At 37.9% G+C, this 17,236-nt stretch overlaps 1 protein-coding gene across 1 annotated transcript; it reads left to right on the forward strand.

Moving 5' to 3' along the window:
* The first annotated feature begins 6,071 nt into the window (after window positions 1-6,071).
* On the forward strand, window positions 6,072-16,608 carry LOC121417800 (monocarboxylate transporter 9-like). Its single transcript, XM_041611537.1, has 5 exons — window positions 6,072-6,315; window positions 10,229-10,525; window positions 11,848-12,332; window positions 14,428-14,665; window positions 16,547-16,608. The coding sequence occupies exons 1-5, from the start codon at window positions 6,114-6,116 to the stop codon at window positions 16,606-16,608; spliced, it is 1,284 nt and encodes a 427-aa protein (XP_041467471.1). The 5' UTR covers window positions 6,072-6,113.
* Window positions 16,609-17,236: the final 628 nt, after the last annotated feature.

The following is a 17,236-nucleotide window of genomic DNA, read 5'->3' on the forward strand; positions in this document are numbered from 1 at the left end:
CTGTGATTAGCAGGGGTGGATCAGGATAGTTGCAAAAGGGCTGCACGTTTTCCCGAGGAAAATTAATGAGCAAAAACAAAAAATGTCCTCCCTACTGTGTGAGCGACATATTCCCATTAAAATATGTATGATGTGATTTTCAAAAGGTGAGGGGCACACTTGTGGGAGGACTGGATACCTATACATTATAACGATTTTGATTATGGCTCTCAAAAGAGGGGCAAGGATGTCCCCCCCCCCACCCTGGATCCGCCATTGATGATATAGGATTATCAGATCCAATTAATCAAGGCGTAAGATTCAATTTCAATTTCAATTTTATTTATTTCACTTCCATCAAACAAAAACAAATTGTATACCATATATATAAAAAATAAGTATTTGTATCCATTGCAAAGAAACAAAAATAATAATACATATGTTGTGAAAAAAAAACTTACACGATTTGGGCAACACATTGGAGGTTTTAAATAAGTATACTATTTTTCAATAGAAATTAAATTAAGATGGAAATGGAGGGACCCACTAAAAAGCAATGCTTGTACATTGTGGGCCCCTCAAAAATAGATAACAAAACCATTAACAGAGTACAAATACAGACATATGTAATCACATGAGAAAAAAAATAAATGAGAGAGAAATACTCACAAAATATAAAATACGAAGATATCAAAAAATATAGTTTGTATAGGACAAAACAAACCGTCCTAAAATATATCCAAAAATATATCCACCCTTCCCACCCCCCCAAAAAAAAAAGAGAAAGGGGAGAATGCCCTGAGAAGATGGATGGGTGCTGCTAAACGTAGGTAGAACACATGCCATCGTGGACTCAAGCAAACTGGATTCAATGTGTATAAAATGAGAAAAAATATATATAAAATGACCTGGAAAGAATAAAATGCGCGAAAAATGTGATTGATGCCGTAAATAAATAAGCGGTAGGAAGGCGGATAAGCGGACAGGAAAGAGAAAAAAGATGAGAGGATAGACACAAATAATATATGAGGTTAAGAACCGAGCACAATTGGGAAGGACTTGTGTCAGATTTTTTTTTTCAATTAAAAAAAAGGGATGATTTATGTTTTAATTATAGTCTTTATAGTGAAAATGATGACTAACCTCTTGACAGAGATGATGAATAAGATTTAATTTGAGGATACTTTATAACATTTTAATAGAGATAATTTGAATTTAGTCTTAAAAGAGTTCAAAGATTTTGCAGTTCTTATATCATTATGAAGTGAGTTCCATAACTTCGGTCCCTCATATATAAATGTGTTCTGAGCCAGCAAAGTTCTTAGAAGTGGTAAATGGAATTCACCTAATCGCCTTGTTGGATAGTTATGAATAGATTGATTTTTTGGAAACATTGAATGAAATACATTTGGGAGGTTGTTATTGTTATAATTGTACATAAACTGACCAAGATTGAACAAATACAAGTCTTTAATTTTCAATATTTTATGTTCCAAAAATAATGGGTCAGTATGAGACAAATATGCTTTGTGACATATGACACGAAGAGACTTCTTTTGTAATAGGAGTAATTTGTCTAAGAGTGTTTGATGTGTGTTGCCCCACGCTAAAATTCCATAATTTAAATACGGTAATATAAGGGATGAATATAATGTAAGCAGGGACGATAATGGTAAACAAAATTTAAGCTTGTTAATTATACCAATGTTGCGTGAAATAGTTTTACATATGTTATCTATGTGGAATTTCCATGAGAGCTTATTATCGACTGTTATTCCAAGAAACTTAATATGGGATACTTTTTCCAAGGGAGTTCCACCCAAAATAATATCAACAGGAAGTGTATTAATAGAGTTGCTAAACAACATATATTTTTTTTTGTAAATTTATTGACAATTTATTTGCTCTTATCCATTGGATGACTTTTTTTAGTTCAGAGTTGATTGTATTAGCAAGGTGAAGAGGATTTTTATGTGAAAAAAATAAGTTAGAGTCGTCCGCAAAGAGAATGAAAGAAAGAACATCTGATGATCTACAAAAATCATTAATATAAACTATAAACAAAACCGGGCCTAAAAGACTACCCTGTGGAACTCCACAATTATTTTTTTTCATTTGAGAATTGCATCCGTTTAAAAAGACATATTGCTTCCTATTCAAGAGGTAGCTCCTGAACCACTCCAAGGCCTTCCCACGCACTCCATAATGATGTAATTTGTTTAGTAAAATATCGTGATTAATGGTGTCGAAGGCCTTGGAGAAGTCCAGGAACAAACCAATTAAATGAGAAGATTTATCGATTGAATGTGCCGCTTTTTCAATGAAATTCAATAATGCATGTGTAGTGCTATGCTTTTCCCTAAATCCAAATTGGGAATTTGAAAGTATATTATTTGATTTGAGAAAATTAATAGTTCTTTTATAAATAATCTTTTCTAGTATTTTCGACAATGTAGATAACAAAGAAATTTGGCGGTAATTATTAACATCTAATTTGTCACCCTTTTTAAACAAAGGAATGACTTTTGCTATTTTCATGCTCTTGGGAACAATGCCGTTAAGAAGTGACAGATTGAATATATGAGTTAGGGGATCCGCAATTGACGATATTACCCCCTTAAGAAGAAAATTATTGATGTCATCATGTCCTGTACTTTTTTTAGAACTGAAATCAGAAACAATATTAATTATCTCCTGATTATAAGTTGGAGCGAGAAACATTGAACTAGAATTTGGTGGGCCTAAAAATTCAGAAAAGTGTTTTGCTGCGGGAGGAATATTACTTGCAAGATTTTCCCCAATTGAAGAAAAGTGATTATTCAGGATATTACAAATTTGGCGAGAATCTTCAAAAATGACATCGCCAGATCTAAGTTTTGTAATATTGGATTTATTATTTGATATATTCATTGCTTGTTTTAAAATTTTCCATGTATTTTGCATATCACGCTTGTAACGTTGTAACTGATTAGTAAAATATCTTTTCTTTTCTAAACGTATAATCTTTTTCAGTGAAAAGCATTCTGTGATGAAATTTGAATTTTGTGACACAAATAGGATGTCTTAGGCTTCAGGAATTGCAGACCACGCATTGTAGCCGGAAAAAAACGAGCATACGCTGCAAAAACTCCGGTGTTGATTTAACACCAGTCCGAAATCTATGTATGTCCACACCAGAGAAGTATTGAAATAACACCTTTTTCGAATCAAACCGATGCTGTTTAATACTAATTGGTGTTGTATCAACATATATGTGGTGTTAGACCACAACCAGTGGCGGACCGTGACCCCGAGGAGACAAAGCATTGGGGGCACGGCATTGTTCACAAACAATGCAGTGCCCCCCCCCCCATGCTTTATCTCCTCTGGGTCACGGTCCGCTATTGACCACAACCAAACTAATGTTGTTTAACACTTCTCTGGTGTGGACATACATAGATTCCGGGCTGGTGTTCAATCAACACCGGAGTTTTTGCAGCGTAACGTAGAATGTGACAAAGTGCATCGAACAATAAGTAACCTGATACCATGGAAGCTTCTTTTAAAATCTTTTTACTTTCCCCAAGCCAACATCGGCGTAAAGACGCTTCGCAACACAAAACTTTCGTAAATAGTGACTAAAATTATTGTGCGCCCATAAACTTTGGTCTTAGCATTTTTTATCAAAATTGAGCATTTCTTTATCAAAGATTAAATTGATTCGTTTTTAATTCTAAAAGTATCTGTAGAGCTCAATCCTCGCGCTTTCTTTTTTTTTAATTTAGCATTGATGAGATCAGTCTTTAAAAAGGCTAACATTACATTGACTTTTTACCACCCCACCAAGATTTTGACTTTCCGGGGAGCCGAAAGTGGGGATTGAAACTGCGATAGAAATTAAAATTCCAATATTCCCGAATCATACCTGCCTGTTATGGCCGTCAGACTACTGTCCATTGATAGAGTGCAATGTAACACATCTATTACACATTTAATAATAACAATAATAATAATAAATAATAGTCAGTTCTTGTATCCAAGGATTTGGATATCATTACCCCGCCTGTAGCCCATACAGCAGCTAGCTTCCAGCTCTCGGCGTTTCAAGGAATAAAATTCTGCCAGGTACCCATTCACCTCACCTGGGTTGAGTGTGGCACAATGTCGAGTGTGGCACAATGTGGATAAATTTCTTGCTGAAGGAAACTACACCATGGCTGGGATTTGAACCCTCGACCCTCTGTTTCAAAGTCCGGAGACAAATTCACTGGGCCACAACGATTTACCAAATCAAAGTAAGAACACATAGAGTGTATTCCGTTAACCAGGGGCAGATCTAGATTTTAATTAACAGAGATTTAATTGGTGTGACCCAATGCCCAATGAGCTGTGGCGTATACTGGCTGCTTCGTACCCCCCCCCCCCCCCCTCCCTCAGATCAGCCACTGGTGTCACGCGCGTAAACATTCCATTCCCGCATAGACTTGTGTGTTAAAATGGCACTTTTGAAAAATTCATAAAAAAATAAATATGAAATTAGAGGGTGGAATGTTTACTACCATAGGATAGGGTATATATCTGACATTCCATATCTGGCCAGGAAAGGGTAACGTAGCCAGCTCATTTTAAAAATCAATCGCCATGAAGATAATCTATGAATTGATCAGATTCATCGACTGAAACAGTAAAATAGCGCTAATTATTCCGCCAGTCAAAAATAGTTCCAAGTCACTTATTTATCTTCCCAATTTGGGCGAAGGAAGTTCAGTAATTACCATTTCTATATAGAATCAGTGTTAGATTTTGAATCACATTCATACATTTTTGTCAATCAGCAATATCAAATATAAAAAAATCGAATGGGGTTGGGTCGAACGAACATCTTTAGCCCTCCTGATGTAATTAGGCTCGTGGCAACCACTGCTCTTCTTACGCGACCCTCGTCTGAAGGGGAAAAGATTTTTGAGGTTTGGACCCCTATTTTTTTTCTTGGGGGGGCCAAGGGGGTGGATCGTGGTTGCCCCCCCCCCCCTTCCTCGATAGATTCCCTACTAGTCCGGGTTATAATTGAGCAAGGTGCCACACGAAAAAGGAGAAATTTTCATAGAGTGCTTCTAGACCAGTTTTTTATGCTGAATATGAATATATGAGGTAACCAGACTGTATCCTGAAAATTAACCCGTGAGGGCGCTTTTTTCAAAATGGCCACCAAATTTTCAGAACATTTGAATTTTCGTACATAGATTTTGACATAAACATTCCATTGCCACAAAATTAGTGGCATGAAAGATAAATAGATTTCCTACAATATGATACCATTTATGGGGATAAATAGGTCATTTGGCTGAGATTTTAAGTAGGAAATTGCATTTTTTGTCATTTTTTCCCCAAAATTGAAAATTTTGCAAATACATGATTTTACATAGAAAAATGAATGAATGGCCTTGAAATGTCCCAGAAAACTTTATTAATATACTATTATTATGTGGATGAAATTAAAACTCTGTATCATTCTTCTTAGCCAATTTATAAGGTATTAAACTGAAATACTTCAATTTCAGAAATGTCGCTTTTTGTATGCATTTCCATAGACTAATATGTACAACATGTATGATATGTATAATGCATACTGTAGTTAAAAATTAAATCCAATTATCTTCGCTTGTTAATCACTTGGATTGTTAAGAGTAGGCTTTTCTCTATCAGCTACATGAAACAAATTGTTGGCACGTCAAGGCCTAACACTCTCATGGGTGGGGAAGTTGAAGCCCCCCCCCCCCCCTTGGCTATATTATGTTTTATATTGCCTATTTATTGGACTGATTTATACGAATTACGTGTACGGCTCTATATCCATTCTCGTTGGTAAACATTTTTTTAGTCTTTATAGACCAAGTAAATAATAATGTTGTTCAGGACAACGTTCGTTTTGGATTATACGAAAATCTGATGCATTTTCGATGCACTTTAGATTCAGTTCATTAAACAAAGCTATCAGGTTATGTAACACTAATTAGAGTTGATAATCGAGTTTGCTCTGACCAATATCGGGCGGAAAACAAGAGGCTTATCGCATGTATGGATATAGTTTGCAGATCAATCAACTATTGAACTCCAGCAAGCATGTGGCAAGTGATTTCTGTCCACATTGTTCGATGCAGTACGTCGTCATGAAGGCATCGGAGAAAATGAATACGTGCTTACCCACGGCAAGAGGACGTCTTTCGGCCAACTGGGGTTGGGCGGTAGTGGCAATGACCTGGATCCTTTTTATCAACATGTTCGGTATCATGTATTCTTACGGCATTTTATTCGTCGAGTTCCAGGAGGAGTTTGGGAGCTCTGCGACATTTACAGGTAAGCGACAAAGTCATTCGGGTCCATCGTTTCCTCTAGCCATGCGCAGCATCTGTAGAAGATACAGAAGCATGCACTGCCGTACTTCTTCACGAAGGTACGACAGAAGAAAGTTTCACCGCCAAGAAAAGATGGGACGAAAGAGCATAAGTAAACGGAAAGGGTAAAAACTATACATCTTTCTGAATAATATTAGTATGTTTATGGTGCTGTCACACCTTGGCGTTTTAGACAGCGTATGCCCGACGTATGAGGAATTTGGCGAATACGCTGGCGTACGTCGAATACGTTACGGGTAAGTTTTGCATACGTTAAGGGTACGCTAAAACACGCTGGTATACGTCGTCATACGGCGAGGTCGTCGAAAAATTTTGTGCAAGCGCAAAATTTTTCGACGTATGCCAGCGTATGGCTCATACGTCCCGCATACGCGGGCCATAAGTTGTAGGCAAGTTACGCGATCATTGATACACGTTGACACACGTTATTCGCAAGTTACTCATAAGTCGATGTACGTCGAGATAATGTCCAGCTAACCCTAAAACTTACTTCTAACCAATGAGTAACGTGCTTTGAACGTATGTGTAACTTAACTCCAACGTATATTGACGTATGAAGACGTGCTCCGGACGACCACAAAACTTACTGAACGTGTTTATAACTTACAGCTACCGTATAATGGCGTATTGACGACGTTTATAGGAATTGGTATATAAAGGTGGGGTTCAAAGGTGGGGGACTTCTTGGTAGCGTTCTTCGAAGTTTTCTTCGGCATGGCGGTGGTGTTGATACGGTGATGTATCGTGCGGTAATGATTTGAGTAGTGTGTGTATTTGAGTTTTATCAGACGTGTATCAATCAGATATGATTATTTACGTCTGGGACCGACCTTTAAAGTCACCATCCGAAAGACGTGACCAGGGCTCGAACCTCTACATCAATTTGTAACTTCCCCACAGCTTGGATTACAGGCGCACGCCACAACGCCCAGTAGTCGAGCGGCAGCCTTTTTATAGGCTACGACACGTGTTCGTCAGCGATACGCTGCCGCGCGCTATGCGTAAGTTAGGCTATCGTAGGTCATAAGTTGTGTACGCCAGCAATACGCTAAGCATTCGTTGGAATACGTTACTTATAAGTTAACGAAGCATTCGATATAAGTTACTAATACGTTATGTATACGTCCAACTCGTTATGAATACGCTAAGTATACGCCCAGAGTTGAAAAAAAATCAAAGTTCAGCGTATGCCGACGTTTTAGAGAAATTTTGATACGTCGGGCATACGCTGTCTAAAACGCCAAGGTGTGACAGCTCCTTAATCTTTTAACAAGTCAAAATTTTTGCTCGACCGCAACATTTTATAAAACTTTCCCGAATGACAAGTCTGACCCTTTCCCTTTTTTGCCACGTTGAGCCAGTGTGTGGATTGAAAGTCGATTTATCTGTCTCTCTCTCTCCCTCTCTTTTCGTTCCCTTTCCTTGCCGCTTCATGTTTGCTTATCTGTTTGAAATTTATTCTTAAAACTTCTTCTGATCATGCAAAGAAATAAACTACGAATTGGTGTATACATGTAGGCCTATTGCAGTGTATCTGCAGTAGTAGTAGTAGTAGTAGTGAGAAGTAGTTGTTATTTTCTAATAAGTGCATACCTACATGTATGCCTCGAGGTCCTCTTTGCCTAAACTGAAGCATGTTGTACAATTCCAGCAAAACCCCAAATAGACAACCTATGTCCATATATGCAAAATAGAAATTTAGACAATTTTAACATATCACACTTGGTTTTGACTCCTTAAAGGGATTGGAAAGATTGAAGCTCTTTTTCCACAGATCTAGAACATGTGAAGTATGATTAGAGACCACTGAAACAAAATGAAAACAGAAAAAAATAAGGGTCAATATCGTCCAAAAGCGATGACGTCAGTTGCCATGTTGTCATGGTGGCCTGGTTCTAAAATGAACCCTGAGCGTGTTTCCCATAGAAGAAAATGGCTTTCAGGATTTCATCGCTTGCAACCTAGGAATGAAGGTAATTTTTGCAAAAACAAAGGTGTACAGACGATCGTCAGCTGCGACTCTATTTAGAACCAGCCGATTCGATGCTATGACAGTGACACCTCGGTACTCTATTGTTGTGAACATGTTTTAAGAAGCCTGCCAGATTTGCTACCAGGACCCAAAGATTTGTTCATTTTGACTGTCCCCATAGCCATGATAACCCTTCTAACCTTTCCAACATCAAGTATTCTTTCACTTAAGGGTAGCTTGTACGCATTCCTCCAAATACCGAGCATGAAAATTCTTCCTGAAACGACAATAGCATTCATTGAAGTTCTGAACAAACTAAAAAAAGAGAGTCATCGCCTATGCCGGTATTATGTGCTTCTTATGTCCGACATTAGTTCCCTTCCAAGCATCTCTAGAGTTTCCTCTGTGAAGGGTCCTGTCTATTATTTTTGTTTACCCAATTATCTCTTTCTATTCTTGATATCTGTCATGTCTGTCTTGAAGTCTCTCCAAATGGACTTCACTGATTCACGATTTAGAAAGGCTTGTACTTTCTTGTGTATATACTATATAGCCTTTGCATTCTTGTCCACCCATGGTTAGTTGTTAGGCTATGGGTTTATTGTTCTCAAGGGGGTCAACACATTCTTGCAGAACTTGATGTAGCCTCTGACAAAGTTCACTGCCTCATCCAGCGATGCTGAGGAATCCACGAAGACATCCCAATTCGTTCACTCGAAGCAGACTCCCAGGGGTTCTCTTGCGTCGTCACTCCTTACTTTCCTTGTTACTGGTTTCCCATGCTTCATTTTATGCCTGCATTGCAAAAGTACGTGGACAACATGTTCGGAATAGCGAAAGGGCGGCTTGGCTGTACAGCCTTGCAGCAACAGTATCACGTACTTCTCCATATCTTTCGAGGTCATTTTGATGGATGATACAGTGTGCAGATCACAGCTATTTTTGTGGCAGCAAGATCAACATTTGCACTTGATGGGATGTATACAATGGTGACATAACTGTTATTAAACTCCCTAGGTGGAAAGAAGTTCCATGATTTCTGAACAAAAAGATAGTGTCTTCATTGCGATGCTACTTTCAAAGTTTCCAGCCCCTGGTCCTCTCTGCTTCTATAGCGACATATTTCCGCCCATGCACACACCGCACCGCCCCCATGACAGCCTATTTTTGAAGAAGTCAAGAGAGGACGCCGAAAGATGAAGATTGTTCAGTAGGTCTACACCCCTCTGACTGAAACTGTTTCTCCTTAGCGCAGTACAAACCTCTGCTTAAATAGTTTTAGGTGATGTACTCTCGTCATGTCTTGAAATTCAGGGATGAAATATAAACTAGAATCAACGTTTACAAGTCCGTTCAAAATATTTAAAAACCTCGACCATGTATTCGATCTCTTTGCTTCCTGTATAGTGTAGAGAGCATATTCCAAGGCTTGCCAGTCAATCTTGGGAAGGCAAATGCGGCAACTTTTTACAAGAGTTATATTTGCAAATAACTTTTCAATGAATTTAACTTGTGAAGTGATGCTAAAAAGTGTTCATTAACGAGTTGTAATATTCTTTACTGTTTAGTTACTGTAAAAATGTTTTTAAATGGAATTTATTGCAACCCTTTTATGATTATAACATCATTGACATCTGGATTCATTTACTCCAATAAATACCTCCTGATCACTCAGCAGTAAAGCATACCATATTTATGAGGACATACTCTTTGACTCTTAGACCTGTAAACCGATTTTCCAATTTTCAGAGTTACCAGTTGTAATTATACTGGTCTAACTGGTCCAGTAAGCCCTGCGTGATGATATCAAGGTAAAATGTGTTATTTTAGCATGAGGATATTTAACCTTTTTTTTTGGTTTTCTTTCATTTTGAATCTATAGGTTGGGCAGGATCCATCCCCATCGGGCTTACTGCTTTGATGGCTCCAGTCATAAAGGTGTTCATTGACCGTTTCGGCTACCGGCCCGTCGGCGTCGTCTGTCACGTCATGGCATCCTTGGGGGTCGTGGCGACCTCTTTCGTTCCAAACATGTCACTTGTCTACCTCACATACAGCTTGATGTACGGGTGTGGTGCCGGCGGTCTTTGTATCCTCGTACTTGGGCTTGTCGCATGCTATTTCTATTCAAAGAATAACGTCAGGGCAATGGCATTCGCGGTTTCTGGTTCGAGTCTCGGTACGTATAATCGCATTTAAAATTGCCCTTTTTCATGTTTCCTTAACTTTATCCATAAGTTAACAAAAATCAATTTCGGCTGGATTACCCTCTTTATGCCCCGTCGTATTCAATCGCTGTTTTTGAAACCCAAATCCAACCACTTGATTGATAGTAAATCAGGGGCGTCGATCCATTTTTCAGATGGGGGGATCATTAATCAACGTTCCAAAGGCGCTCGATCGTACAAAACGCCCACCCACTCACACACATATAGCCATATATATATATATATATAACTCATGAGACACAGACACTGATTTTTGTCTTTTCCGACGGCGGTGGCGGCGTCAACATCAAATCTTAGCCTAAGGTTAAGTTTTTGAAAGGACACCATAACTTAGAAAAGATATGGACCTAGTTGATTAAACTTGGACATAAGGTTAATCAAGTATCACCAAACATCCTGCATGAGTTTCACGTCACATGACCAAGGTCAAAGGTTATTTAGGGTCAATGAACTTTTGCCGATTTGGGGGTATCTGTTGAATTACAATCAAAACGTTAACAGTTTTTGGATCTGATTCATGAAACTTGGATATATAATAGTAATCAAGTATCACTGAACATCCTTTGCAAGTTTCAGGTCACATGATCAAGGTCAAAGGATATTTAGGGTCAATGAACTTTGGCCGAATTGGGGGTATTTGTTGAATTAGCATCATAACTTTAAAAGTATGTTGGTCTAGTTCATAAAACTTGGACATAAGAGTAATCAAGTATCACTGAACATCCTGTACGCATTTTAGGTCACATGACCAAGGTCAAAGGTCAATGAACTTTGGCCATAATAGGGGTATATGTTGAATTACCATCATAACTTTGCAAGTTTATTGATCTGACTTTTGAAACTTGGACATAAGAGTGATCAAATATCACTGAATATCTTGTGCAAGTTTCAGGTCACATGATCAAGGTCAAAGGTCATGTGAGATCAATGAACTTTGGCCGCATTGGGGGTATTTGTTGAATTAACATCCTATCTCTGTAAGTGTATTGGTCTAATTCATAAAACGTGGAAATAAGAGTAACCAAGTATCACTGAACATCTTGTGTGAGTTGTAGTAGTTTTCAAAGTCAGCACTGCTGCTATGTTGAATCGCGTGATGCAGGTGATATATATTTATATATATATATATATATATATATGTGTGTGTGTGTGTGTGTGTGTGTGTGTGTGTGGGTGTGTGTGTGTGCATAATACACTTAATGTACAGTATCTCAGTATCCTCATCATCCTCAGTTCATATAATCATTCTTATGTATCATTATTTTTCTTTCAGGCATGCTGACATTCGCTCCCTTGCTAAGGTTGTTATTTGACCGATTCGGATGGCGACCTTCACTCCAAATTGCTGGTTCGATGTACTTCATACTAGGAGTCCCTTGTGTGGCATCGCTGGTACCGCCCTCACAGAGATCTGGTGAAAATATTTCAATATCGAAAGACGTTCAAGTTGCCTCGATAAGGAAACTCGACAAGGATCATGATCCGGGACCACCACTCCCGCATGACGAGACAGAACGTGGGGCTGTTCAAATTAAAGAAGTACTAAAAAATAACAGATCAGAGCTAGAAGGTGCAGATGAAAACATTCCGAGAGATGGGTTAAATATTCGTCCCGGCAACAGTCAACGTTCCTTGTTTGAGAAAGAGACTAGAATGAAACGGTGGCGATGTCAGAATTCCTGCTATCCAGAATTAGTTTTCATCAGTTTGGCTGTAATTATTAACGGGATTGTTGACTGCTTTTACTTTGTCAACATGGTAAGACATAATATTAATAACATCAATTCGGTGGATTCACAATATGCTGAGCCGCCCCCACTTACATTGACGAGTGAATACCATGCGAGACCCCCCCCCAAAAAAAAAAAAAAAAAAACACGTAAAAAGGATGCCAAAAACGTTAGAATAATGCAAAGAGGGTATGTATTTCGTTAGGAAAGCTACGTGTTTAGGGTCAAATTTGCGAGGGTATAAAAAGACTAATTTTTTTATAAAAGATTGCCCCAATAGTCAGCACTTCATGTTTAGAATCCGATGTGCGCGAGGTCTAGGAGGTGGGGCCGTTATAGACCCTATGATGTACATGTAGGTAAAGGTCAAACCGACGTCCGTGACATAACAATTAAAATATCGCTTTAGCTGTTTAGGGGTTCAATTCAAGGAACACTTGCCAAGAGTGTCGTTTTGTTTCCAATACTTGTTAAGGGGAGGGTTTCACACGCCAATACTTTTTAAGGGGTGCATTTTCAGAATATGGACAATACTTGTTTAGGGTGCTATTTCGAGACCGCATGTTCGCGCATGCACTTCAAAAACTCCGGTGTTGATACAACACCAGACCGAAATCTACATATGTCCACACCAGAGAAGTATTGAAACAAAACCAGTTTGGAATCAAACCGATGCTGTTTTAATATAAATACCTATTTGGTGTTAGACCAAAACAAAACTGGTGTTGTTTAACACTTCTGTACATGTATATAGATTCCAGGCTGGTGTTTAATCAACACCGGAGTTTTTGCAGTGTGCTATCCTGTCGCCGGGGTGCGCCACCTATTTGTTGCAGACCAAATTTTTACCTTCAGTGTCGACATCGCGCAGTGGTGGAGGCAGCACACAGTGCTAGCGTAGTGTAATGTGACGGTGATGCTTCCAAAAAAAAACAACAACATACGGCAATAAATTACCAAAATCTCTCTTAATTTCTATTTAAAATAAATCTCTCCTACCTTCTGGACCCTAGTAAACAGCATATCCGATCGACCAGCGTCGACGCGTCGGCCAGCGCTGAACAATCGCAAGGATGCAGTTTCATACCAGCCTGCGCAAAAGATTTCGACTTTTTCCCTATGGGTCATTGCGAATCTCGGTCTGTCTGCTGCAACATATATAGATGGCGAACCATATAGTATATCCACCAAATTGAACAGGGTGAACATGGCCAACAGGGAGCGGATTCCCGATTTTTCAGGGGGGGGGGATGGTGATCACCTTGATCAGTGGTGATATAACACACGCCCAAATGACCTTTGACCTTGATCACACGTCCTAGGACTCGTGTAAAATGACCAATTATACTTGACTGACTTGACTGCATGTTTCATTGCTTAGATCCATAAACTTTCAAATTTATGATGAATGTTCAAATAAAACCCCCAACATGGCCGGAGTTCATTGACCTGAAAATGACCTTTGACCTTGTTTACGTGACCTGAAAATCCTGCAGGATATGTGATAATTGGTTACTTTTATGTTTAAATGTCATGAACTAGATCTATTTACTTTCAAAGATATGATGCAATTCAACAAATATCCCGAACATTGCATAAGTTCTTTGACCCTAAATATGACCTTTGAACTTGGTCACGTGACCTGAAACTAGCGCGGGATTTTCAGTGATACTTGATTGCTCTTAGTATGTTCACGTTTCATGAACTATATATATCAATAAATTTTCAAAAGCATGACATTTCAAAAACTTAACCTTGGTTAAGATTCCAATGTCGATTCCCCCAACATGGTCTAAGATTATTGACGCTCAGACAATTGAACTTGAGAATTTAACCTTAAACTAATACAGAACATTAGTTGAAACTTGATTTCTCCTATCTCTAAATTGCAAGAACTAGATCAATAAATTTTCAAAAGCATGACGACATTTCAAAAATTTAACATTCGTTAAGATTTCAATGTTTATTCCCCCAGCATGGTCTCCGTTATTTCCTCCGGAAACAGCGGTATTTCAGAAACAAATATCCGTCGGCAATCGTTAAAAGTAGAAGATTTATTAAATACAAAAATAATTATCTAATAAATGATTGCGTGTGTGTTATTTCTTCATGTATGTATACAGGTTAGTTATATGCTATCACTAGGCTTCGCAGAGAAAGACGGGGCACTTTTCCTGTCTATTCTGGGGGCGTCAACTGCCGCTGGAAAAACAATCCTATCGCTAGTCGGTGAATGGCTCCCATTTCCTACATATTACGTAATGGTCATCGCATCAGCAGTGGGCTGCCTGGTGATGTGCTGTTTTCTTTTTGTGAAGAATCTCACAGTTTTGCTTATCCTAGCCGGCGGTAAGAATAATAGTTTGTCATGCCCCTTCGACACAATCAATCACAATATATTATTACATAAACTTGGTCACTATGGGGTGCGTGGGAAGGCCTTGGATTGGTTCAGGAGCTACTTATCTAATAGACGTCAGTACGTAACATTAAACGACTATACATCCAATATGCGAAATATAAATTGCGGAGTCCCACAGGGTAGTCTGTTAGGTCCTTTATTATTTATACTTTACATTAATGATTTTTGTAAATCATCCGATATTCTTTCGTTCATATTTTTTGCCGACGATTCTAATCTTTTTTATTCTCATAAAAATCCAAACACACTACTAAATATAGTAAATTCTGAGCTAGAAAAGGTTACTCAGTGGATAAGAGCTAACAAACTATCCCTTAATCTAAAAAAAAAACAAATACATGTTATTTAGTAACTCCATAGACACACTGCCCGCAAACATTGTGTTTGATGATACCCCTTTAGAAGTTGTTTCATTTATAAAGTTCCTAGGCATAACTGTCGATAACAAACTTTCGTGGAAATATCACATTGAAAATATTTGTAAAGCGATTTCATGCAACATCGGCATAATAAATAAACTGAAATTTCATTTTCCTCCACAAACTCTATCAATGATTTATTCTTCTTTAATCTTACCATATTTGAAAGTACGGCATTCTCGTTTTGGGGCAATACCCACCAAGTTTTATTAAACAGACTTCTCTTATTACAAAAGAAGTCTCTCCGTATAATTAACCATTCTTCATTTCTTTCACACACAGACCCATTGTTTGCTAAAAACAAGCTGCTGAAAATAAATGATCTATATCTTTTTCACTTAGGCCAATTTATGTATAAATATAATAACAATTCACTTCCTCACGTATTTGATTCAATGTTCCCTCAAAATCGTTCACTTCATCATTACCCTACGAGACAGTCTAATGAGTTCCATTTACCTCTTTTAAAAACACTATTAGCTAAAAAAAACATTTATATACGATGGCCCGAGATTCTGGAACTCCCTTAGTGAAGATATAATTAAAATCCCATCCCTCTGTTCTTTTAAAATGAAACTTAAAAATAATTTTCTGAAATCATACAGGTCATCATTTACTCAATTCTAAATAATTTTATCATTAGATTCACCATTTCATGCCTCAACTTATTTTCTTTCTTTCTTGTTTTATTATCCCGTGTTGAAGTCCTGCTCCATTATCTCTATTACCTTTCCTTATCTCCTTTTCCCTTTTTATTTTCGTATCCCTTATGTGTGTTTCCTTTTTTTCCTTTTGTTTCTTGTTCTTTGTTTTGTTTGTTCTGCTGTTCTCTGTTTTGTCACCTTCGTGTTTGTCTTCGTAGGCAATTCTAAAATAATTATTTAGAGGGGTCCACACAATACAAGCACTGCTTTTTTAGTGGATCCCTCCATTTTCTCAGAATTTTATTTTATAATGGTTATGACATTTTGCTTATATATATATTACTATGTTTTGTTTTACTTCTAATTTAGATACATATCATATACTGTACATACCTGAATTTATTTTGTCTCTATGTAATTATTTCGACCTTACTTTGCTCTGTTGAAAAAGAAATAAATAAAATTGAAAAATTGAAATCACATAGCTTTATCATCACGAGATGAAAAATATTTAGGTGTCGATCACTTTTCCCCGAAAATCTTCATATTTTAGACAAATTAGAAATAAAAACTTGACAAAAAAATCATATTGGTGCCACCGACTCAACACAAACATATTTTTTTTTGTCCAATGGTGACATATCATAATAGAAAATGTAGTATAAATCATAGATTTGACCTTTGTATATTTCTATGAAACGATGCTTTAAAAAAATATCAATGGAATATATTTGGCATTATTATTACTTTTTTCAAGAAAAATTCCACCTGAAGTGTACTTTAATCCAAACGGCATCCCAGTCATGTGAACTAGCCTAATACGCTTTTTATAACAGATTCGTTGTGGTCATGGTGGTAGTATTAATATTTATGAAGACATAGTGAATTTTACGATGTTTGTTAATCAAAAAAATTCCACTGTATTCCGTGGTTGTATGCAAACTTTTGGCCTCAAATATGTCCCCTCAAGGGCGCCGGAAGCGGGGGGGGGGGGGGGCAGGGGGGCACTTGCCCCCCAAAAAAAAATTTGGGGGGGCAAAACGAGATTTTGCCCCCCCCCCCAACGTGCCCCCCTGAAAGATGAAAAATGATAAATTATTTAAGGACAAAAGTAAATGAAGGCACTTTTCTGCCTGAAAATTGTCATTTCTATTGTCAAAAATGAAAAAAATTTTGCCCCTGACGGGGCAAATACATTATCATAGTAAGCCTCCCCCCGGGAGTGGTCCACCAATGATTAGGTTTATAATTCTATGATGCTGGCTGTGTCGTCTAACAAACGCGCGGTCGCCCAGAAACGCTCAAACCGGACCCGATATCACTAACGCGCGTGAACACTTGACAGCTATGACATAGATTCCAAACCCAGAAACCATAACATCTCGAGAAACTTGTTTCAGTTATTTCATTTTCAATTAAATATAAATTGAGTTAATACAGTGATAAC

This window comes from Lytechinus variegatus, chromosome 6 (genome assembly GCF_018143015.1).
Source record: "Lytechinus variegatus isolate NC3 chromosome 6, Lvar_3.0, whole genome shotgun sequence".
Lineage (NCBI taxonomy): Eukaryota > Metazoa > Echinodermata > Echinoidea > Temnopleuroida > Toxopneustidae > Lytechinus > Lytechinus variegatus.

Excerpts from the sequence above, each read along its gene's own strand:
- LOC121417800 (XM_041611537.1), top strand. The coding sequence starts at position 6,114 with ATGCAGTACGTCGTCATGAAGGCATCGGAGAAAATGAATACGTGCTTA. Across the intron at positions 6,316-10,228 it reads GAGCTCTGCGACATTTACAG|GTTGGGCAGGATCCATCCCC; the intron begins GTAAGCGACAAA and ends TTGAATCTATAG. Across the intron at positions 14,666-16,546 it reads AGCCGGCGGTAAGAATAATA|AAAAATTCCACCTGAAGTGT; the intron begins GTTTGTCATGCC and ends ACTTTTTTCAAG.